This window comes from Rana temporaria, chromosome 1 (assembly GCF_905171775.1).
Source record: "Rana temporaria chromosome 1, aRanTem1.1, whole genome shotgun sequence".
NCBI lineage: Eukaryota > Metazoa > Chordata > Amphibia > Anura > Ranidae > Rana > Rana temporaria.
In genome coordinates this window covers 406,345,879-406,369,492 of record NC_053489.1, presented here as the reverse complement: position 1 = coordinate 406,369,492, position 23,614 = coordinate 406,345,879, and the positions used below count along the sequence as shown (strand labels likewise).

The window sequence follows — 23,614 nt, the reverse complement described above, 5'->3', positions numbered from 1 at the left end:
GTTGGGGACCAGAGGGGGTCTGTGGTCCCTATGTTACTGACACACGGTTTAAGAAAAACAGCTTTGAAATATTTAATTCTCTCTTTTTATTGTGGCTTCATAAAAATATGTTGTACACATGTCTTGTAAACAATAACACTAAAGTAGTCTTTGTTTTTTCTTTCCTAGTGACCCAGTCCTGCAGGCTCCTCCCAGGCTCAGTTCTGCGAGATTCTGCCCAACAGACGCTACAGCCGAATTGCTGCAGTAAAGGGAACTGCCCTTTTAATTGTTTTGCCCCCTTCCTCCTCTGGACCTCTAGGACTTGCGCAGTGTCCAGCATCTGCTGCACTTTATGACTTGAACTTAATTCTGGCTCCACTTCATTGTCTGGCTGTATACTACATGTAATATACTTAAGAGGTGGAGGTCCCGTCATCAGCCCTATCTGAGCCCTCATACACAATGAAATGCAAAGTGGGAAGGGAAAAGGAGCTCCTCCAACCAAACCCAGCTGTTGTGTGTGCATCAGGAGAAAAGAAGCTGTGTGTTGATGATCACAGGTTGTTTGTTTTCTCCTTAGTGATTAAACGTTTATTTGGTTTCCACTAGATTGGTTTCTGAGCATTGGCTTAATCTCCATACGCTGACAGGGCAGTGCTTTTTGGCAGCTGTTAAATATCATGTATATATGTGGTCTGTTGTAAATGTAAAAATGAAGTTAAAAAATGATATGAAAACATTTGCATTTTTTCTCATAAGTATACTTGCTCCCCCCTCTTACATACACACAGTGTACACTCAGACTCTGACAATTACAATATGCGGTCTTCTTTTAATAAGGGAAAATGCAGAGCAGTTTTGGGGAGAGCACAAATAACTCCTGCCCGTCACGTGCTACATTGACATACAAGAGCAAAGGCTCCATCTCCCAGGAACAAAGCATCTTTCTTAAATAAATAATTTAAATAAATAAACATCACACACTGGTAATGGACCCTGCACCAACCAACCCCAAACATCCCTTGTGCCTGTAAGTCCTGTTTTGGATGGGGAGCCATAGATCTGCAGCAGCAGCCACATTGAAAGCCAGTGGATCCACACTTTGCCCCCCCCCCCCTTTTCCCTGACGCAAAGTTGCCAAGGGCCTTCAGGAAGAAACTTTATATTGCTTGGAAGATAATTGTACAGGTATTGTGAATAATGCAGTGTGTATGTCCATGCTGTATGTTGGAGTGCTGTGTATGTGTTGCATGTATTTACAGTCATGCATGTGTTTCGTATGGCACATAAAGTGGCAGTGGGTAAAATAACAGTGTGCCACAGTGGGTATTATTTGGCACTGTGCTTTCCAGGAACAGTGGGTTGCACATCTGCTCAGTCTTTAATTCCCACCTAACTGTCCTAGATAACTGCTGGAGACTTGATGTTGCTACTACACAGGACTGTGATCGGGTGAGATATGTGCCACTGTGCAGAGCCTCTCAGGGCTGCGTGCTGTCCTCTGCACAATTGGATACAATCTTTCCTCCAGCCCTGCTCCAATCTTATCCAGCAGCTCTGTTGTTTGAGGGCCATAACCATAGTCTTGATCTGGGTTCTCTGTTGGAGGTCTGGGCTCCTCAGGAGCAGGCCCATGTTCATATGGTTCTTCTTCAATGGCCTGAATTTTGTCTTCAGGTGTTAATGAAGCTGGGCTAAGTGGACAGCTGTCTGCTCCTTCCTCATCTGTAGTGCTTGCAATACGTGGTAATGTACTGTGATAACGTGTGTCAGGAAGGTAGCTAGTGCTGTCTCCTCTGCGTAATGGGGAAGCACGGTGCCTGTCTAAAGCAGGGGGGAAACGGATGCCTGGATCACTGTACTGTTTTGTCCTCTGCCATTGTTTACGCAAATGTGCTCGTGATCGATGCTTTATGCGCACAGGAGAATCATCATACTGTGGATCATGCCTAAGGAACTCATTAAACAGTGCATCTGTCTTTTCATCAATGCTATAGTCTCGTCGAGCATCTTGTGGACTGATTGCTTGAGTGTGATGGGGAAACCATGTTTCTTCCTCTCCACCTGCAGCACCTTGTTCGTATAAACGCCCCTCCAGACTTTCAAATACTGTCCCTTTACGTCCACCATGAGTGAAAAAGAGGCGCTTTTCTGAAGCAGTCTTGTCCCTATGAGGGCTGGCTGATTCTTCTGGTAGCCGGCAAGGGGCTTCAATAGAAGCATAGCCACTGTCCATCTGAAGGAGCTTTCGGGATCCAGACTCTGGTTCTGTTCCCTTCCCAGGCCTAACATCTGGCAGATCCTGGGAGGGTAGGTTAGGAAGTCCACTTAGGGAGCTCACACTTTCTGCATCACTACGAACAGAGTCCCGGTCATTGTTGCTACTACTTTGATCTGAGGCGCAAAGCTCTAATGATGCACGTAGGCTCCAAATGTCACACTGGGGAGGGAGATGGCCCTGTTCTGTGCTTCCCACATCAGCCAACGATCCATCTTCCCCATGATCTAATCTGTAAACCAAATAAGAAAATTTTAATTAAACGATCCCTACCCTTTTATTGGCTATAGGCAAAGAGAAAAAAGGGATTATAAAACATTTGTTGGGAGGTGTGTCTGGAAATATGTGGACTGGGCAATAGAAGAATACCTGCCGAGAGAGTGTGATGGTGTTCCATGTGGTATGTAAGATCCTTGAGTTGAAGCAAAAGCGGACTCTTGGGTATGTGCTATGTACTGTATAATGTCATCACGCTCCGCACTTTCACTGGCTGCTCGCTGGCGCTGGAACTGATGCCGTTTTGGCGAACCTGTGAAAGGAAAGCACACAGTATGTCAGAAACTATCGACAGATTTCTGCATAACTACATGAGTCTGATCAGTTTAGCTAAAAGTCTATTGTTACGATATCATTTTTATTTTTTTTTTTTTTTTTTTAAATACACAACCCTCTCTTGCATATTCAGATTGTTTATCTAGCCTTCTTGTCCCCACCTATGAATACAATGGGTAGATGGATGTTTTAGAGCATACCTGTCTAACACCAATGAGCCCAAAATAGTTAGTTACTGTATGATCCTATATTAAAATTGAACAGAATTTTAAAACTATTTTTCAAAATGTTATGGAACTTTCCAGAGCAGTAAAAATAAAAGATATTTTCTCTACACGCAGCTGACTTCCTGTTCAAATATTCAGAATTATACAGATAAATGTTAATGATTGATTTAAAAAAAAAAAAAAACTATTTTAATATATATAATTTTTTCAGCCTTGAAAGGTGGTGACAGGCTGAATCTTATCTCTTGGCTCCAGAAATATTAATAAACTTAATTTGCCAGTTCCACTCCATGGGATATTACTCCCCCCTATCTCATTCTTTAACTGATTTTGTATTTTATAATGCAGCTGGAGGAGTAGAACTTCATTGACCAGGGTTGCAGAGACCAGAGATGACACAGAATTCTCACCACTGAAATCCTGTGACATATAGGAAACCTGTAGGTAATAAACAGCCCACCAGGTTCACCCATAACTGAAACACCATGATTAATGTGGACTCATCAAAATGCAGTCCCAACTTACTATATATTGCTTTTCCCTCTTCCTAGTCTAACTAAATTGCATGCCTCTCATCACTTTATATATCCAGTTTACCCTCCTTTATAGCTGGGGTAACAGACTCCTTCTGTTTCATCTTGTGCATCCAGGTCAATCCTCCCCCTCACCTCTGGTGTCTAAGCTGCTTGCTCTCTGCACACTGCCCAGTTTCCATTTCTTGATTTTTAGGTAGGGGCTTGCTCCTTCCAAGCTTGCATGACGCCGTAGACGGCTGAAGAAATGGAGTACTGCACCATGACTTCGGGTGGTACCCACATCAGAGCTGGCACCACCCGGAGGGAGATGACTGCTGTGGTCAAACTGGGGAAGGAAGGGATGGTGTGAAACTGGTGCACCTATGATAACCCTATATACTATTTGTCTGTTTCCCAGCATATTCCCATTATTTCCACTCTGTTGTAACTCACCCTAGCTTTGCCTGGGCTTTGTCTTGAAGAGTGAGGACTATGGGTTGGAGTTCCCATAAAGCTTGTATCTGCCACAGAGTTGTATGCATCTCCAGGAAGCGCAGATGTTAAACTGAGCGACAGTCGAGTTAGTGGAGCAGGAGGACTGCGAGGAGGCTAACAGGATTTGGAAAAAAAAGAGCATATTTAAAATCTGAAATTATGGTGCTGGGTCACAGGCTTAAAGGTAAAAAAAAAAAACATGATATACCTGATATATAGAGATGTTGGACTTGCTGGGAGAAGTGTGATGTGTTTCAGATGCTCCTCCACTGCTGCTACTTTCCCCGCCTTCGCTTTCATGTATGGTCAGAATGTGCAAAGCAGTTGGCGGTAGGGAGGGAAGCGGAGGGAGAGTCAGCCGTGCATTCTTCAGATAGTGAAAATCTCCTTCAGTCAAAGTGTACCTGAAAAAGTACAGCAGCCAGAAGACGATTAGCATTATATAGTCTTCCTGTACTAGCCTCCTCTACCTTGCGATTCTCTTTCTCTTCACTCACCTTCTTCCCCGTTCACGTTCTCTTTTTTCTTGCCCACATAAGGCTCCTTCATTGAATGAAACGCGACGACCACTGGATGCGGTACACAAAAACTTTTCAGACTCTGCATCGCGAAGACCTGAGGCGGACAGCGATTCTGCATCTTCTATTCGGATGGTGATATCTGTGTGGGCCAAGGGACATTTGATGCTATATATCTAGATCTGTATCTAATGGAAAAAGGTTCACAATAAGAAGTCTTCTTACCATGTGTTGGCTGTGACTCGTCTACATAGGAAGTATTTGTTTTCTCTGCATCATCGCTAGGTCTAAAAAAAAAAAAATTGCAGTACAATTGTAAAATAAAAATTATAGGCAGGGTCTGGGGGAGTTTGTTGTAGCGATTTTTACCTGGACAGCCTGAGATGTGAATCACAACAGCGTCTACAAAGGATCAGGACCCCGATAAGTAAGAGCAGTGTTCCTCCGATGAAGATAGACAGAAGGACCAAGAGCAAGACGTACCCATCGTGACTGGGTGCAGCCGGAGCAGCCTGCAGATTTATATGGTAAAATGTCACTTTACAGTAAAAACACTTCTTTGCTCTTATCTCTATCTTGTACATGCACCCTTCTGTATTCTATAATCTGTAATATGCTTCACTGTGACTAGACTAAGATTGGAATGCTGAATGAGCCTGATGTCAAAGCTTCAGTGCTTAAGCGGGGAATCTATACCTCCCAAAACTCCTTGCGATAATTCTTATAGCTTACCGAATTATTATATATTTAGGATTGTTCTGTTTAAAGCTGAACTTCAGGTATGGTTTGTATTTCACGGTTACATTGGTGCACCTTGGGTTGCCTGCCTGTGTGGCATGGATGCCATTCGTAGAATTCCTTGTATTTTTCTTACGTTCTTTGATTTGGTGAGGTAGAGATTGTGATGTCATAGGACCACTTCTCCACCTCATCCAATCAGAGTGTTTTGCATTTATTGAAAAGACCTGCAGGGTTCTCTAAATGGCAGTTGTGTAAAGTGATTGACCCCCTTTAATGTCTATGCCGGTACCATGGTACTTTAATTCCACAGGTATGGAGAATGCATACTTGCATGCATCCAGGCTGGACCAATGTAACTTTGCAATACAATCTATACTTGGAGTTCAGCTTTAGGAATACAATAATACATTAATTTTGCAATGAAGTCTACTGTCTATTTACAATTCTAAATGCATTTGTGTGTGTGTGGGGGGGGGGGGGGGGTTCATGTCTCTTGCTTTTCAGTGCATTCCTGCACTTGGTCTGCTACTACATAAAAGGCCTCTAGACATATTCTGTTAGATTATAACTTAACTTCTCTTTTGTGTATGGAAAAACTATGATAGTGTGTGCTTGTCAGTCAAAACAACATGTGATTAGTTAATTTTTGTTTGCAGATCGCAAAAAGCTTGTGCTGTTGCCCCTAACTATACCTTCAAAGGAAGCATTAAATATATTGAATGTATGCAAACAGCGATACACTATTGTGAAACTATGGGGGGTTATTTACTAAAGGCAAATGCATTTTGCACTACAAGTGCACTTGAAAGTGCAGTCACTGAAGATCTGAGGGGGAAGCTCTGCTGATTTTATCATCCAATCATGTGCAAGCTAAAATGCTGTGTGTTTTTTTTTTTTTTTCCTTGCATGTCTCCCTCGGATCTACAGCGACTGCACTTCAAAGTGGATTTGCCTTTTAGTAAATAACCTTCTGTTTCCTGGGCAGCAAACACTGTAACTGTGATCAAGATTTTAATTTTTATTTTTTCATTAGGCTTTCCATATAGATGCATTCTGAAGACTTTAGTTGGTGTACTTGGAAATGACTCTTGTATTGTAATAGAAGGTTTAAAAATCACCAGGTTACCAACAAAAAGGAGTGGGTAGTGCCATAATAACTGCATGAAATAATAAAAATGTAGGCCGTGTTCTCCTTTTTGTTTTGGCAGGTACAGCTGTCTACATAGTAATCTGTATGCTGACTTTATGGGTAAAAAAAACTTTGACCTGTCCAAAAAAGGTTACTAAAAGTTTATAGATCTACAACTGTACAGCAGAAAATGTCCACATTTTGTCATGTTGCAACTAAAAATGTAAATGTATTTTATGTGATAGACCAACATGAAGTGGAAGGAAAATTATAAATGGTTTTCAAGATTTTTTACAAATGTGTGAAAAGTGTGGCGTGCATTTGTATTCAGACCCCCCCCCCCCCCCCCCCCCCGAACCACCTTTTTGCTTTTTGCTGCAATTACAGCTGCAAGTCTTTTTGGGAATGTCTCTACCAGCTTTGCACATCTAGAGCGTAAACATTTTTGCCCATTCTTCTTTGCAAAATAGCACAAGCTCTGTCAGATTGGAAGATGAACGTCTGGAACAGCAATTTACAAGTCTTGCCACAGGTTCTCAATTGGATTTAGGTGTGGACTTTGGGCCATTCTAACACATGAATATGCGTTGACCTAAACCATTCCACTGTCTCTCTGGCTGTATGTTTAGGGTTGTTGTTCTGCTGGAAGTCTCAAGTCTTGTAGACTCTAGCAGTTTTTTTCTAAGATTGTCCTGTATTTGGCTCCATCCATCTTCCCCCATCAACTCTGACCAGCTTCCCTGCCCCTGCTGAAGAAAAGCATCCCCACAACATGATGCTGCCACCACCATGTTTCACGGTGGAGATGGTGTGTTCAGGGTGATGTGCAGTTAATTTTGCTCAACAACTGACGAAGTACCTTCTTCCACATGTTTGCTGTGTCCCCCACATGGCTTCTTGCAAACTGCAAATGGGACTTCTTATGGCTTTCTTCTTGCCACTCTTCCATAAAGGCCAGATTTATTTACGAATAGTTGTCCCGTGGACAGATTCTCCCACCTGAGCTATGGATCTCTGCAGCTCCTCCAGAGCTACCATGGACCTCTTGGCTGCTTCTCTGATTAATGCTCTCCTTGCCCAGCCTGTCAGTTTAGACGGACGGCCATGTCTTTGTAGGTTTGCAGTTGTGCCATACTTTTTCCATTTTGGGATGATGGATTGAACAGTGCTCTGTGAGATGTACAAAGCATGGGTTATTTTGTTTTTTAACCTAACCCTGCTTTAAACGTCTCCATAACTTTATCCCTGACCTGTCTGGTGTGTTCCTTGGCCTTCATGATGCAGTTTGTTCACAAAGGTTCTCTAACAAACCTCTGAGGGCTTCACAGAACAGCTGTATTTATACTAAATTAAATACTATTTACCAATTAGGGGACTTCTGAAGACAATTGGTTCCACTAGATTTTAGTTAGGGGTATCAGAGTAAAGGGGGCTGAATACAAATGCACGCCACACTTTTCAGATATTTATAAAAAAAAATAAAACCATTAATCATTTTCCTTCCACTTCCACAATTATGTGCCACTTTGTGTTGGTCTATCACAAAAAAAATTAAAAATACATTTACGTTTTTGGTTGTAAAATGACAAAAATTCAAGGGGTATGAATACTTTTTTAAGGCACTGTATACCTCAAGTTAATATGAATGGGGGCAGACTTTTGGGCAAACCATACAGTATATGCTTGTCAGTAGAGAACCTTGAGTTCTGTCGTGTGATCCTCATATTCGTAACGCACAAGGCTTTGTTCCATGCTTTTTAAAAACCCATGATACTTGGTTCTAATGTGTGAAGTAATTCACTGCTATAGCTTGGAAACCCAAGAGGTAGTTGCCTCAGCTCTTATGGTCGTTCAAGTGCTTCTGAGCTTATTGCTCTGGAGTATATTGTGTAAAAGCATTCACCACAATAATAACTGTTCTATTTGCAAGACACAAGTCCATAGTCAATTAGACTTTTTTTTTTTCCATCGCTCTCATTGCTAATGCTTTATTTTGTATTTTTAGCATGCTGGAGGGTCTGCCAGTGAGTGGTGTTATAATACAGGATTTATATAGCACCAAGCATTTGCGCGGTGCATTACAGCACGAGCGCAGACTGTACAGTTATAGGTCAATGCAGGAGGAATTAGAGGGCCCTGCTTGTTGGAGCATAACATTTTAAAAGGGTGGGTCAAGTGATCCAAATGGCAATAACTGTGGGGGATGATCTGATGGAGAATGGTTTTCGGGGATCGTTTAAAGCAAACCAAGTAGGAGATAGACAGATTGGAGTAGGAAATTCCACAGGATAGGAGTGGCTTGGGAAAAATTCTGGAGCTGAGCATGGGTAGAGGTGACCAGGGAGCGAGAGAGCAGGAGCTCTTGGGAGGAACAAAAGAGCACAATTTGGTTGGTATTTTGAGACCGGGTTAGTGATGTAGCTGGGGGCTAAGTTGTGGATGGCTTTGTAAGTTGTTAGTATTTTGAAATGACTACTTGTTGGGTGAATGGCATCCAGTGAAGGGATTGGCAGAGAGGGGTAGCAGACACTGAACGGTTGGTAAGGTGGTTGAGTCTGGCAGCAGCATTCACGATGGACTGAATGGTGAATAGCCTATGTAACGGTAAGCCAATGAGGAGGGAGTTGCAGTAGTCAAGGCGAGAGATGACCAGGGAGTAAACTAGGAGCTTTGTAGTGTCATTGGTTAGGAAGGGTGTAATTTTAAAATGTTGAGGTGGTAAGCTTTGGACAGTGATTTGGATGTGGGGCTGAAAGAGTTCAGAGTCCAGGATTACACCTAGAACCCTGGTATGGGGGACGGGTTGATGGCTGTGCCATTTGATATTGATGGAGAAGGGGCAGGTAGGGAAGGAGGAAATAGTCAAGTTCCTTGCAAAAGTATTCACCCTCTGGCTTTTTATGTATTTTGTTACATTACAGCCTTTAATAAAGTTCAATGTTTTTTTTTAATCTGAATTATATGCGATGGATCAGAACACAATAGTCTAAGTTGGTGAAGTAAAATTAGAAAAATATATACATATCAGTTTTTTATTTCTGAAAAATAGTTTTAATTGGCATGTGTATGTATTCACCCCCTTTATTATGAAGCCCATAAAAAGCTCTGGTGCAACCAATTACCTTCAGAAGTCATATAATTATTGAAATGATGTCCACCTGTGTGCAATCTAAGTGTCACATGATCTGTCATTTACATATAGACACCTTTTTGAAAGGCCCCAGTGGCTGCAACACCTAAGCAACAGGCACCTTTAACCAAACACTGCCATGAAGACCAACGAACTCTCCAAACAAGTAAGGGACAATGTTGAGAAATACAAATCAGGGTTAGGTTATAAAAAAAAAAATATCCAAATCTTTGATGATCCCTAGGACCACCATTAAATCTTATCATAACCAAATGGAAAGAACATGGCACAACAACAAGCCCGCCAAGAGACGGCTTCACACCAGACCGGGCAAGGAGGGCATTAATCAGAGAGGCAGCACATAGCTGTGATAGCTGCAAAGGGTGGCTCTACAAAGTATTGACTTTGGGGGGGGGGGGGGGGGTGAATAGTTATGCACATTGTCCTTTTCTGTTATTTTGTCCTATTTTGTGTTTGCTTCACAATAAAAAAAAATCTTCAAAGTTGTGGGCATGTTCTGTAAATTAAATAATGCAAATCTTCAAACAATCAATGTTAATTCCAGGTTGTGAGGCAACAAAACATGAAAAATGCTAAGGGAGGGTGAATACTATTGCATTGCACTGTATGAGCTCAATTTTTAATATATTGAGTTTTAGGAAGTGGTGTGACATCCAGAATGCTAAATTCAGTAAATTAGTGATGGTTGAGTAGATGTTTGTGAGCTGAGGGGAAGAGAGATAGGTTTGGGCACCCTCCACGTAGAAATGATCTTGAAAGCCATGGGAGGAGGAGAAAGTTGAGAAGCAAAGAGGACCAAGAAGAGAACCTTGGGGGACCCCAATGGAGAAAGAAGAGGAGGAAGTGGAATTGTAAATGACACTGATTGTGTTGTGGGATAGGTAGGATCAGAACCAATGAAGAGTACGGCCAAAGAGTTAAATTTTTTGAGGAGGAGGGGGCGGTCAACCATATCAAAGGCAGATGAATGGTCTAGAAGTAGGAGTATAGAATGGTGTCCATTGGTTTTTGCTGTTAATAAATAGTTTGTGAGTTTCAGGAAAGTAGTTTCAAGAGCGAAACCAGATTGAGTATTGACAATTGTCTCTGGCGGATGCCTTCATGCATACATTAGCCCCCCAAAACTAACTAAACCACCCTGGGAGCTGTGGGCCTTTGGAAGTAAACCTACTGGGAAAAAACTAACGAGTCAGTAATTACCAATCTCCTTCATTACCTGCCTGTTGAAGTCAGCTCAAAACATTTGCTTAAATGATCCAGAGCAAAGCCTCACAAATTTTAGTTAGTTTGTGGCTGTCCCTGCTTGGAAAACATTTGTTGATTAGTAGCTGCAGCTGTTAATCAGTGTGATGAGGGATTCCTCCATCCACCTCACTTCTGTGGATGGAGGAACCTGTTTTTTTTTTCTGCTTAACCCACTGACTGAACAAAAAAACAAAACAAGACAAAAACAAAATGTATGGCGAGCTTAATGGCCTTCTGCACAGTGTGCGTTTAGGTGCAGACGGAGGGCACAGGTGCACTGTCTAGCCCCGTTCCTGGCAGCCTGTAAAATGCTATAAGAGGCTGACGGCTCCTGTGGCTGGATGGTACACCTAGCGATACAAATGTTTGTGGACCAATGCCTGGAACACAAGAAGGCTGTCAGCAGTAGGGTTTAACAATGCTTGTGGGACTTCCACTTGCACCTAAATGTCCAGTGTTGCTAGTAGGCAGATGTTGAGTTTTGTCTTCATGTGCTGCATCCTTGTTCCTGTTTGGGGTTTCATGAAGTCAGTCAGCTAACAATTTCAGAAGAAGGTCAACAATGGCAGCCTCTATTTTTCTATCCTGTAGGTTTACTTTGATATGCTTCTCCTCATTCTGAATATCATTATCCTGAATCTCAGTCTTGTACCTTTGTAAAAAGGTGAGCAAATGGATGGGCTTTTGTAAAAAAAAAAAGAAATCTCCCATTCAACCTATTCAGTTCGTTAACCTCTAATCTTATATATACACAGTATAGGCAGCTTCTAAAGATGGGTGGTAGTATTGTTTTATGCTTTCAAGTAACTGATTTATATCTGCAATACATATTACCGTGCATTGAAAAAGTGTTCATACGCCTTGACATTTTCCACATTTTGTCATGTTACAATCAAAAACGTAAATGTATTTTATTGGGATTTTATGAGATATGTGCCACTTTGTGTTTTGGTCTAACTGTGAAGTGGAAGGAAAAAATGATTTTCAAAATGTTCTACAAAGTAAATATCTAAAAAGTGTGGCGTGCATTTGTATTCAGCCCCCTTTTACTCTGATATCGCTAACTAAAATCTAGTGGAACCAATTTCCTTCAGAAATCACCTAATTAGTAAATAGCGTCCATCTGTGTTTAATTTAATCTAAGTATAAATACAGCTGTTCTGTGAAGCCCTCTGAGATTTGTTAGGGAACCTTCATAAACAAACAGCATTATGGAGACCAAGGAACACACCAGACAGGTCAGGAATACAGTTGTGGAAAAGTTTAAAACAGGGTAAGGTTATGAAAAAAATATAAACGTCTCATGGAGCACTGTTCAGTCCATCATCCAAAAATGGAGAGTATGGCACAACTGCAAACCTACCAAGACATTGCCGTCCACCTAAACTGACAGGCCGGGCAAGGAGAGAATTAATAGGAAAAGCAGCCAAGAGGCCCATTGAAACTCTGGGGGAGGTGCAGAGATCCACAGCTCAGGTGGGAGAATCTGTCCACAGGACAACTATTAGGCTGGGTTCACAATAAGATTGCATGTGGCTCACAGCAGGGGTCTGATGCATCTCTGTTTTCTCTTTCTGGGACAAATCGGGCCTGAATTTTTGCCTGAATTTGGACCTGAAACTGAGTCAAAGATGCACAGGACCCGCCACTGAGATGTGTGAACTGGCTCCATTGAGAGCCGGTCACAATCTCCTGTCATGCAAATTGGATGCAAAGAAATCTGCATCCAATTTGCACTAGTGTGAACCCAGCCTCAGTTGTGCACTCCACAAATCTGGCCTTTATGGAAGAGTGGCAAAAAGAAAGCCATTGTGTTGTTCTTTGTACGTGATTGGGTATTTTTTGCAAAGTGAACTTTCACCACAATTACTAAACTCTGGAAAATCCCCTTACAAAGTGAACAGCCTATTTGCCTTTAGTAAATTGACCCCACAGTGTATCCTATGTATTTTGCTTACAGGCAGCAAATGAATATACAATTTAGAGGTTAGTGTGATTACACTAGGTAAGAAATAGTAAAATGAACAGGCTATTTATATCTATGCTTTGTCAATATTCTATAAATAATTTATGTACATTTAATAACAATGAAAGAGATCAATGTTTCTAGCTAAATGAGATAAGGCTCTGTTTTAATGCAAAACAAAATGTAAAAGTGTTGTACTTAATAATGCATAGCTTACTAAATAAAGTATAAATATATACAGTATACTAGGAACTAACATAAATACATATTTATTATCGTTATCTGTAGTATAACCTACCTTGCTAGCGTCTGCCCCATGTAACCCTCATTGTCTGGCAGCATAAACCATTTATTTACAGTCAGAGATCCTTTCTCCTCTTAGGGGCCTGTTCACACTATAATGGGCTGTGTTGCACTGTGCTGGTCAACTTTGCCCACCACAAACCACTGCATAAACAAGACAAACTGCCTTGTGGCCTATGTGTTCAGTTCACCACCACAAAGTGGTGGTGGTGGGTGCTGAAAAAAAGTAGGGCGTGCCCTACTTTTTTTATACTCTGTCATTTTAACTTTTCAATAAAGTTATATAAAAACGGGTAAAAATATGATGCATTGCAATTCGTGCACTGGCAGTATTTACGTCACAGCCCACACCAGGGACTGCAATTTAATGCTCCTGTAGCAAACGAAGCTGGCCATACATGGATCGAATTTTAGCTGATTCAGTGGGGACCGGCCGAATCTTGATCCATGTATGGGCAGACTGGTTGTGCAGAAGTTGATCTACCTGTACAACCAGCCTGTCGGATTTTCCCTGCTTGATCAGTGTCGCCGGCCTTTAGAGAGAGCTATTTGAGTACAGTGCAGAAGTGTTAAAGCCTGACTCATGATTTTATTGTTGTTTGTGTCCCTACTAAAACACACTGATAGTAGAGTAAGGCCCCTTTAACAGGGGTGCCTTCTGTTCTGTCCACTGATCCCCTGCTGAGTGGAACGAGGAGGGTGGCAGGTCAGTGTCCACTCAGTTTATGCAGAATGGACACAGACCGAGCAAGCTCTGCTCTATGGGCGGCTGGATGAAAATGGACTCCGCTGTTTGTTTACACCCGACTACCCTCCGATCTGTTATGCCTACACAGAGAAGTACAGATTCCCTTCCATTTGTTTTTAGCAAATCAGAGGTAGACCGGTGTAAACGGAAACCTGCCAGTCCACAGGGATGAACAGCCTGTCCGATCAGGTCCAAAAAACTGACCTAAGGGTTAGAACGTTTGACAATGTTTAATGCCATCAGTGCTTTGCTACCCAATTGACAGCCACTACCTCCTTTTTCACATGAACAAGAAGTGAGGGGAAAAAAAATCACCTTAGGTGGGTCACTATCCTAAATAAACACCTAACATATATTTTAAAGGAGAAGTACGGGTTTGGGGGTTTTTCCCCTTATCATACTTGCATAGGTGGAAGCAGCATCGATCCGAGGAGAGCTGCTGTCAATCAGCTGCTTTGCTCCTCCACGTTCACTGGAGAGCTGAGCTGTGGAGGGGCGGGGAGCGGCTGTCTCAGCGACTTGCTGAGAGGCTGAGACTGCCACCAGTACAGGCAGCTGGCGGATCCAGACTTCCGAAGTCAGGATGGCGCGGTACCTGGATGGAACTTTGTGATGTCAGCAAAGAGTGTACTTCAGACCGCACTCTGCTGAAAACAGGTCACAGAAGTGCAAAACTAATTGCACTCCTGTGACCCTTAGGAGAAGCCAAGCCAAAAGAGCTCAGTCTGGACTTCTCTCCTTTAAGGCTACATTCACACTTGTATGACTCCAAAGTTGTGCCAACTTTGGAGTGCAACTTTGGATTGGTGCAACTTGTATATGACTTTGGCTTTGACCAGTGAATGGATAACTGTTGCATTGTAAAACATTCAGGTACGATTTTTATGTAACTTTTGAGGGTTAATATTAAAGACTATGGCCCTCCGGTTGCATGCACGTCAGACCAAAGTAGTGCATGAACTATTTTGATGTTGGTGCAACATTAAGTCTCACATATATGGTTATTAACCACTTCAATACCGGGCTTTAAAACCCACCTCCTTCCCGGGCCTATTCTGGCACTTCTTTCCTACATGTAAAAATCCTCATTCTTTTGCTAGAAAATTACTCAGAACCCCCAAACATTATATATGTTTTTTTAGCAGACACCCTAGGGAATAAAATGGCGGTCATTGCAACTTTTTATCTTGCACCGTATTTGCGCAATAATTTTTTAAACGGCTTTTTTTTGTAAAAAAAACGGTTTCATAAATTAAAAAATAACAAAACAGTAACGTTAGCCCAATTTTTTGGTAAAATATGAAAGATGATGTTACGCCGAGTAACTAGATACCTAACATGTCACGCTTTAAAATTGCGTACACTCATGGAATGGCGCCAAACTTCCTTACTTAAAAATCTCCATAGGCGACACTTTAAAATGTTTACAGGTTGCCAGTTTAGAGTTACAGAGGAGGTCTAGTGCTAGAATTGTTGCACACGCTCTAACGCACGCGGCGACACCTCACATGTGTGGTTTGAACGACGTTTACATACGTGGGCGGGACTTACGTGTGCGTACGCTTCTGAGCGCGAGCTACCGGGGACAGGGGCATTTTAATTTTTTTATTATTATTTTTTCTTTTTTATTTTACTTATTTCTTTATTTTTTACACTTTTTTTTTTTTAATCGCTTTTATTCCTATTACAAGGAATGTAAACATCCCTTGTAATAGGAATGTGCATGACAGGTCCTCTTTAAGGAGAGATGCAGGGTCAATAAGACCCCACATCTCTCCTGCAGGCTGGAAAGAATGAGATCGTGAAAAAAAATTCACAGATCTCATTCAAACTAGCCGCAATTGCGGTTTGTTTACTTACGGGGACCCGGGCGTGACGTCATCACATCGCGCCCGGGCCTCCGACGGTCATAGAGATGACTGGTGACCAGATGGTCACCAGTCTTCTCTATGGCAAACATCCGGCGGACGGCGATCATCTCTCCGGGCCCCCGGTGGGACGGGAGAGCCCGGAGAAGCACCGGATGGCGGCGGGAGGGGGGGGATGTCCCCTCCCGCCGCCTGTAAGAACGATCTAGCGGCGGAACCGCCGCTATGATCGTTCTTACGGTGCGCAGGATCGCCGCCGCTAAAAAATGATATCTCAATGATGCCTCCGGGTGCAGGCATCATTGAGATATCCCCCCCGCAAAGCCCATCACGTCATATGACGTCCACCCAGGATAACAGGTCCCCGTTTTGGACGTCATATGACGGCGTGCGGGTGTCAAGTGGTTAAAGAAAACATGGGGAACGACTTGTCATGCAACTTTGATGTCCAAAGTTGCATGACAAGTCGAACAAGTGTGAATGGAGCCTAACTTGTACCTACTCTAAAGATAAACAAAAAATGGATAGTCTAATTTTAAAGAGTTTGTCCAGTAAAAGAGAACAACATAAAGACAATGGAACTGATATATTAGCAGTAAAGGAGGTGAAATTTGGGCATGTAACCTGCGCAGTTTGTTTGGATTTTTTCTGTATTTTGGAAAACCTACATATGACATGAGAAATTGGTGGTAATAACTAAGGCCTCTACTACTTTCCCTGTAGGTAACCCTAGATAATCAGCAATTTAGGCACCTCTTGTTTAGTACAGTGCACTCCCCTGTACAAGCCTAAAGCCATATACAGCAGAGCATTAAAATGACTTATGCTAATGGCCTTATGCTATCATAGTTCCAGGTCTTGCAATATAGAGTCACTGTAAAATGCACACACTAACACATACACATGAACTAAAGTCCATTTCTTTAAGTACATCAAGTATTGCAAGCATGTGCATTACAGAAAACCTGGGATGACAGAAACAAGAAGAGACTGTCATTGCTAGTTCCCTCTCTTTTACCCTTGAGCAGTGGTCTCCAAACTGCGGCCCTTTGCTTGACTTTGACTGGCCCCTAAGGCACCATTTCCCCAACTGACACCAGCAATAAGGCCAGATATTTTCCACTGACATCAACAACGGGGCAGTATTTCTCCCACTGAAACCAGTAATAGGACACTTATCCTCCCACTGACACCAACGCAACAATGGGGCACTATTCATTCCATTGACACCAATGATGGGACACTATTGTGCCTCTTACTGATATAAGGCGCCATACACACTATTCGATTTTCTACATATTTTTGTCTTCAGATTTACCAAAACCATGTAGTGCAAGGGCCTGTCTGATTGCATACAAATTAAAACTCTTAAGGTTTGACCTCGTATTATATGGTTTTGGTAAATCTGAAGTAAATCTAATAGCGTGTATGGGGTCTAAGTCATGCCTGCTTGTGGGTAAATATATTCCTTAATGTTAGTATACGATTATCGCCTATATTTCTAGATTCCTGTAATATTGCACTTTTTCTCACCGTGGAGCTATCCGTTATATTCTCCCATGGAGGTGACTCATTGCTCATGATCTGACACCTGCAGAAACAGAAAAGTGGAGTGTGTTATAGCAGATAAAATAGTAAGACAAAGGGGACATCAAGCTTATGTGATCAGGTATAGCAGCCTTTCTCAACCTTTTTACCACATAGGATCTCTTTAAGTTATTTCCCGGTCTCTGGGAACCCCTGCTAAAACCAATTCATAGGGTATTGTTGGGGAATATTACACTGGTGATCAGTTGAAAGAATTCCCCACTTATGTTGGCCATACATGTAACAAGCGGATCACATTATTCTTCACAAAATTGGATATGACTGAATCTATGAATTCTGAAAAGACACATACCGGTGCCATCAATTGCTTTGGAACAAAACCAAACCATTTAATCAAAATTATTCTTATCAGTTTTGACAGAAAATCCAGTCGTAGGACAGGAGATAAAGTGATAAGATCGCCAACTGTATGTGCCACCTTTATAGTGGTAGCCCAATCACCACCCTTTTAAACCACTAAAAAGGTCCCTGGAGTCACATATGCTGGCTCTGACAGTTGACGTTTGCTCTGGAACTATGTAGGCACCAAAAAAATGGAGGTCAATTCGCCAAAACTCATGGAACCCCATAGAAGCCTCCAGAGGAACCCTGGTTGAGAAAGGCTGAATTGTGGAATTACATATATTTTTACAAGTAATAAAATAAGCTTTGCTAAACTCCACTGACAGTATGGCCCATACATGAAGCAAGCAGTGGTCTCACATTAAAGTGATGGTAAAGGCTTCCATATATTTTTCTTAAATAATAAACATGTTATACTTACCTTCTTTGTGCAATTGTATTGCACAGAGTGGCTCTGATCTTCTTTTTCTGCCCCTCTCCTCCTGGCGCTCTAGGCCCCTCCTCTTGTTGGTGTGAAACCATAGGAAGCTTGCTATGGGGGTCCACCTGCAGGCTCACTTCCGAGCTGGACTGTGTGCGTCTATTGACACACACAGTGCGGCTCAACCCCGCCCCATTTCTTCCTCGCAGGATGGCTCCTGCTGCTGCCTCCGTGCCTATGTAAAGAGGGAGAGCAGAGATGGCTGCAGACGAGCACATCGCTGGATTCATATAGGAATCAGGGACGTTTATAGGAAGGTGAGTGAGCGATACACTTACTGTGACATTTTTTTATCTTAAAACCTTTGTTACCGCAGACTTCATATTCCTGATGTGTCTGTTGTACCATGTACTTGTATTAGAAAGTATCCTGTTCTCTTTGTTTTGCTTTCTTTATGTGAAATCCCTGGTGTTTCTGCTAGTTCCCTTGCTTTCCTAAAAACTGACCACACTAAGCAGGAGAGCACACTCTGGTCAGTTCTCTAGCTATGTTGGGAACTCAGTGGACTCTCCTCCAATGATTAGACTTGTCCTGACACGCCCCTGCTGCACAGCTATTCACTGGGAATCTCAGTCTGCTGCTGCTTCTCCCCCACATCTTATGCAACTGAGAACAGAGGGAACGTGTTCACTTTAAAAAATAAATAAAAAAAGGAAAATGGAATCTATATATATATATATATATTTTTTTTTTGTATCTATACAAAAATGTTTTGTCTTTCATTTATATTTTAAACTGAATGTGTTGTTTTACAAACTGATTATTTACAATCACTTTAAAGAAGAAATGCTTTAAAGTGGTTGAAAAGGCAGAATTTTTTTTAATCTTGAAGCATTAAGATAAATAGCCTTCTGTGTGCGGCAGGCCCCCTAAACACTAACCTGAGATCCCTTTCTGTCCAGCGATGTCCACCAGTGTCTCAGTCGTCCAAGATTCTCCCTCCTGATTGGCTGAGATACAGCAGCAGTGCCATTGGCTGCCACGAAGTGAGCTAGCCAATCAGGGGAGAGAGGGGGCAGGGCTGGGTTTGGGGTTCCGTGTCTGAATGGACACAGGGCTTGAGTGCCCCCATAGCAAGCTGCTTGCTTTGGGGGCACTGAACAGAAGGGAGGGTCCAGGAGCACTGAAGAGGGACCTGAGAAGAGGAGGATCTGGGCTGCTCTGTGCAAATCTACTGCAACAGAGCAGGTATGACATGTTGTGTTTTTTTTTTCTCCTATAAAAATAACTTTACAATCACTTTAAGGTAAAAAATGCTTTTAGAAACACTTTAATCATTCTAATAATGGCCACAAATGTGTCAAACAATGGTCAATTTCTTTTTAAATTGATCTCTTTCAACCCATTCGGCCAATGGGCAACAAATAGGTAAGTGGATTTTGGTTGATAGTTGCAAGATAGATGTAAATTATCGATCACGTCTCAGTTTCCACCATGCATTCTCATAATATAATCAATCAAAATACAATCATACTCATGAACAAAGTATCTCAGTGCTGCCAATCAATGCAAAATGACTGATAATTTTCCATCCTAGGTGACTGATTCTGTTTTATAAAATCTGGTTTAAATCGATCGGAAGGAAAGTTATGGCTGTTCGATTGTTTGCAGGTTCAATTCCTTTAAATGGATCGCACATTGGTCAGATAGAAAATAAAAAAACGAAGAGTGTGTAACCACCATAACCTACCAATGCCTAACAACATTTGTTAAACTAAATAGGATCATTTAACCACTACAAATTTGGAGGAATCGAATGAGTGGAACTTCTCAAAACTGGGGCAGCTAGAATCTGGGGCAGATGTGCATAGCAACCAATCAGTTTCTATCTTTGATTTTCTGAACAGGCTGAGGCTAGACTCTGATAGGTTTCTATACACAGCTGCTCCAGATTCTGCCTGTTTCTCTTTTGATAAATTCCTCTCATTGTCTCCAGTGTGTAAGAGATCACCATACTGTCAGATTAGGTCCTGCATTTTAAGGAGATACTATATGATGCAGAACTAGCCATATTCTGCAGGTTTACCATATACATCATTCTAAAACAGAAGCAGACAATCACTAATATGCATTAATCGTGGACATGCTGTGTAAACACATTGCACAGGTTACTTTTTTTTTGTAAATCTTTATGCAAAGGAAGATCACATATTGGATACATGACAGATGTCAAATGGAAAGTGAGGACCACATTGCCCGATACATATCAGGATCCAGCAATGCATCCATAATTAGAGGTAAGGTCAATCAATGAAGTGCTCACAGGTTTCTTTTGTTGCTGTTGTTAATATGTTGCATACGTAACATGACAGATGTCAACTGGAAAGTCAGGATGATGTTGGCACATACATAACAGTATACAGCAAGATCTCCATTAGAGGGAAGGGAAATCAATAGAGTGCTCACAGGTTACTTTTTTTTTGTAAATATATATATATTAAGGAGATCACACTCTGAATACGTGGCAGATGTCAATTTGGAAAGTAAGGATAATATTCCAAATACATAACAATATACAGCAGATCTCCATTGTAGGGAAGATCAAACAAGTGAAGTGCTCACAGGATATTTTGTTAATATTTATGCATAAAATCTCATACCAGATATGCTGGATACATGACAGATGTCATTTGGAAAGTGAGGACCATATCGCCAGATACATATAGCAATCAATACATCCAATATTAGAGGGAAGATCAATCAATGATCTTCTCACAGGTTCCTTTTTTTTTATTATTATTATTATTATTATATCTATTTAAAAGATTGCCCAGTGGACACATAAGAGATGTCAAGTGGAATGTAAAGATGATGCTACCAGATATAAAACAGTAAACAGAATGTAAAGATGATGCTACCAGATATAAAACAGTAAACAGCAATCCATCCATATTTAGAGGGAAGATCAGTCAATGGGGTCCTCATAGGTTACTCTTTGTGTAAATATGTATTCAACAGATCATATACTGGATATGCTACATGACAGATGTCATTTGGAAAGTGAAAAGCATACATACATAACAGTATACATGACATCCATAACTAGAGGGAAGATCAAATCAGTGAAGTGCTCACACTTATTACTCTTTTTGGAACTATTTAAAAGGAGATCCTATTCTATACACAACACATATCAACTGGAAAGTGAGGACCATATTGCTAGATAAAGCAATACATACAGAACTACAGAGAAGGTGAGGTGCTCACTGATTATCTTTTTTTGTTTGTAAATATGTATTTAAAAAAAAATCACATACTGGATATACATACCCCACTTTTAAGTACACAATGGGCTTTATTTACTATCACTGTAAAGTGAAACATCAGGCTCACTTCTGCATAGAAACCAATGAGCTTCCAGGTTTTATTACCAGGCTTAATTGAACAAGCTAGGGTTAGAAGCTCATTGGTTTCTATGCAGAAGTGAGCCTGATTTTGCACTTTCCAGTGATAGTAAATAATCCCCATTGTGTACTTAAAAGTGGGTATGCCTGTACTGTGAACTGGAAAGTGAGGATCATATGTCTGGATACATAACAGACAGCAATACATCCATCATTGGAGGGGAGATCAATCAATGAAGTGCTCACAGGTTACTTATTTTGGTAAATATGTATTTAAGAGATCAGACACGGGATGTTAGATGGAAAGATGGAAAGTAAAGAGCATGCTGCCAGATCCAGCATCCATCCATAATAAGAGGGAAGATCAAATCAATAGAATGCTCACAGGTTACTTTTTGTGTAAATATGTATTTAAGAGATCTCACACTGGATAGAAGAAAGATATCAATTGGAGAGAGAGGATCATATAGCTGGATACATAACCGTATCCAGCAATACATCCATCATTAGAGAGGAGATCAATCAATGAAGTGCAAATAGGTATTTAAGAATTATCACACAGGATACATGACATATGAATATTGGAAAGTTAGGGGCATACTGCCAGATCCAGCATGATAAGAGGGGAGATCAAATCAATAGGGTGCTCACAGGATAGTTGTTTTGGGAAATATGTATTGGATACATGACAGTTGCAAAATGAGGAGCATATTGCTGGATACATACACAGCAGGAAATCCCTCAATAGAGGGGAGATCAATCAATGAAGTACTCACAGGTTACTTCTTTGTGTAAATATATATTTAAGAGATCCTACACTGGATACATGACACATGTTAATGGGTAAGTGGATTCTGAGAGTTCTCATATAATACTTTTTTTTGTAAATACAGTATGTAGATCAGACTCTGGATACATGACAGATGGATTTTGTAAAGTGAGGAGTATACTGCCAGATCCAGCAATACACCCATAATAAGAGGGGAGATCAGACCAATAGAGTGCTCACAGGTCCTCTCTGTTTCGATGTGTATGAGATCCCACACTGGATACATGACAGATGGATTTTGTAAAGTGAGGAGTATACTGCCAGATCCAGCAATACACCCATAATAAGAGGGGAGATCAGACCAATAGAGTGCTCACAGGTCCTTTCTGTGTCAATGTGTATGAGATCCCACACTGGATACATGACAGATGTCAATCGGAAAGTATCCAGCAATACATGGATGATCGATGGGTGACGAGTGTGTCGATGGCATGCAATGTATGGACTGCTATGGTATAGGGCAGTACCCATCGCCTGTAGAAAAGCGATGCCCCACCTACCTGCTTGGCTCACCATCCAGCCCGTATGACATGAACCCTCCCAACCCGGCCTGGGTACCGGCTCTCACCTGGGTGATCCCCCCCCCCCCCCCCCAATCAGCCAGTAAACACCCGTATGCTAATGATCCCAGCCCCGCGGATGCTATGCCCAAACAAGCACCGCTGGCACGGAGGAAATGCGGATTTTTAGCCCCAACACATACCCAGGGAGTGCCCACTAGGATGCTCGGGGGAGGGGAGCTTGTCAAATAAAAGGGGCGAACGGGCCACCATTCAACCTACCGGGTCCCGTGCACACCCTGCGACGGTCGCCGATGCCCTCCTGCCTGGCTTGCCTCGATTCGTCACCTCCCGCTCCGAGCTGCGGCTCAGTCACCGGCCTCAGGATTTATGAATGAAGCTCGGAGGGGAGGCCCCGCCCACCCCCAACACACGTGACTCTCGCCAGGCTGCGGGCAGGGGAGGTGGTGGGAGATATCAGGAGAAGGGGAGCTGAGCACCTGAAGGCATGTACCGGGTTCCCCTCAGGGAGGAACGTTCTAGAATAGGGTAGAGGTGGACGGCTGTGTGGGTTGTATGTCTATACACGAGGTATTGGGCACTATGCTTGGTGGCGAGGATGCTAAATGCACGATTTGTTCTATAGGCACTGTTATAGCTCAGCCTGAGCTCGGTGAGGTATAGTGAGCGGGGAGGGGGCTGACACGGGGGACAGTGACTCATAGCTGTGTGTGATTATTTATAGGCTGTGGCAAATAAGGAGAAGGGGATACAGGGAGAGATGTGAGTGGG

The 23,614-nt window shown here is 42.0% G+C and overlaps 2 protein-coding genes across 3 annotated transcripts in view; one reads left to right on the top strand and one right to left on the bottom strand.

The window, feature by feature from the left end:
* Positions 1 to 590, top strand: part of STK11 (serine/threonine kinase 11) — a 75,062-nt gene extending 74,472 nt beyond the window's left edge. Inside the window, exon 10 of the mRNA XM_040323890.1 lies at positions 169 to 590. The gene's annotated coding sequence lies outside the window, so the exon portion shown is untranslated. The remainder of the gene's footprint in view (positions 1 to 168) is intronic.
* On the bottom strand, positions 68 to 23,246 carry LOC120913708 (CACN subunit beta associated regulatory protein). Of its 2 annotated transcripts, none has more exons than XM_040323876.1 (10): positions 23,105 to 23,246; positions 17,252 to 17,309; positions 4,937 to 5,079; positions 4,793 to 4,854; positions 4,547 to 4,709; positions 4,258 to 4,453; positions 4,008 to 4,163; positions 3,708 to 3,900; positions 2,630 to 2,789; positions 68 to 2,492 (listed from the first exon to the last, which is right to left on the bottom strand). In XM_040323876.1, the coding sequence occupies exons 2-10, from the start codon at positions 17,297 to 17,299 to the stop codon at positions 1,415 to 1,417; spliced, it is 2,199 nt and encodes a 732-aa protein (XP_040179810.1). In that variant the 5' UTR covers positions 17,300 to 17,309; positions 23,105 to 23,246; the 3' UTR covers positions 68 to 1,414. The 2 variants fall into 2 exon arrangements, with proteins under 2 accessions (XP_040179810.1, XP_040179802.1); XM_040323868.1 differs by lacking the exon at positions 23,105 to 23,246 and adding an exon at positions 22,823 to 22,887.
* Between the last annotated feature and the right edge of the window lie 368 nt (positions 23,247 to 23,614).

Bases quoted from the DNA above. Each gene is read 5' to 3' on its own strand.
- LOC120913708 (XM_040323868.1), bottom strand. From the start codon at position 22,854: ATGTCATACGGGCTGGATGGTGAGCCAAGCAG. The intron at 4,710-4,792 runs GTAAGAAGACTT...TGGCCCACACAG, and splicing joins CGAGTCACAGCCAACACATG to ATATCACCATCCGAATAGAA. The intron at 2,790-3,707 runs GTGAGGGGGAGG...TTCCTTTCACAG, and splicing joins AAGCAGCTTAGACACCAGAG to GTTCGCCAAAACGGCATCAG.